This window comes from Myzus persicae, unplaced genomic scaffold (genome assembly GCF_001856785.1).
Source record: "Myzus persicae strain clone G006 unplaced genomic scaffold, MPER_G0061.0, whole genome shotgun sequence".
Classification (NCBI taxonomy): domain Eukaryota; kingdom Metazoa; phylum Arthropoda; class Insecta; order Hemiptera; family Aphididae; genus Myzus; species Myzus persicae.
The window spans coordinates 1-1,301 of NW_019101541.1; the positions used below are offsets into that span (position 1 = coordinate 1).

At 28.9% G+C, this 1,301-nt stretch overlaps 1 protein-coding gene and 1 pseudogene across 1 annotated transcript; one reads left to right on the forward strand and one right to left on the reverse strand.

Annotated features, from left to right (window-relative positions):
- Positions 1–44: 44 nt before the first annotated feature.
- LOC111029466 (THAP domain-containing protein 1-like) lies at positions 45–526 on the reverse strand (the record flags this gene model as incomplete). Its single annotated transcript, XM_022308473.1, has 2 exons — positions 510–526; positions 45–381 (listed from the first exon to the last, which is right to left on the reverse strand). Coding segments are annotated over exons 1-2 (354 nt in total), but the record flags the coding sequence as incomplete, so codon positions are not given.
- Positions 527–849: 323 nt separating this feature from the next.
- Positions 850–1,301, forward strand: part of LOC111029467 — a 3,129-nt pseudogene continuing 2,677 nt past the window's right edge.

Here is a 1,301-nt window from a genome sequence, read left to right on the forward strand (position 1 = left end):
ATTGCCTTTGCTTTTGTAGGAGTAATCAAGATTGGTAATGTTACTTCAGGTATTTCATTTTCAGAATTATACTCAACAACATTTGTTTCTGTTGTAACAATATTACTCTCACTATTACCGCTTTCATTAACATTTTCTAATATATTCGGTACTTCATCTAGGACATGAATTTTGACCGGAGGTAATGACGATGATGGTAAACAAACCGTTGGAACAGCATCATATTTAAGCCTTAAAACATAAGTGCCACCAGGAGGTTGTTTATAGTCACTGTGTAAAAAATGTTTATTACACATTTTACTCCATTTACTTGGAACAAAATTGGTTTTTTTTGTTGCCAGTATCCATTGTTGAAGTAATTCAGGATTCTTTAATGGAAATCTGAAATCAAATACATAATTTAAAATTAATATTTAGCCTTAGTCACTAAGGTATAACTGTATAATGGTAAATTTTTAAAACTTACGAAAAAAAATGTAAATCACTATTAGGGGTATACTTTGAATCACAAGCAAAAACTGAACATTTTTAAACCATTTTGATGTATTCTAAATGCACTATACACAATTTGTATTTAGGAACATGAAATAAAAATTATTTAAAAAAGAAAGAATTCCAAAAACAAATACTTTTTGTGACAATTAAGACGTGAATGGCGTAGTTGCGTATCCGTTAGAAAACGTTAACATATTATAAATTATAATAACTGAGTAATAAATATTAATTGACCGTTGATAATGTTATTATTCTAATCATTTCTAATATCAAAACATCACTATCGATAAATAAATCGATAATATTATTATCGATATAATAAATATCGATATTTTACTATCGTTTGAGCCCAACATGCAAATGGTTGTCGACTTCAATTTTTTCTTAATGGATTATAGGGAGTTAGCTATCTAGTTATTATCTATATCTGTGATGATAACATGTCTTGGTCATGAGATACGGCGGATGTATGTTTCCCCGTGTTGTTGTATATAATAATAATATATTCCTGATTAATATTTTTATAAGTATCAGATATTCGTATAGCTATATATTATGTTAGGAATCATATGTTTAGTATAATGGCTTTGTGGCCTAGTGGGTAAGGCACCAGAATGTAAGACGGAGATCGAGAGTTCGAATCTCTCCAAAGCCTTTTTTCATTATTTATTAATCTAAATAATGGACCCAATAATAATATTATGGTGTGAGTACGGTAGTGATAACAGATATATGATAACATGTGTTGGTCACGTGATGAAATAGGCTGTTAGGATGAAATAATATAATTATATATAAGTACTAGG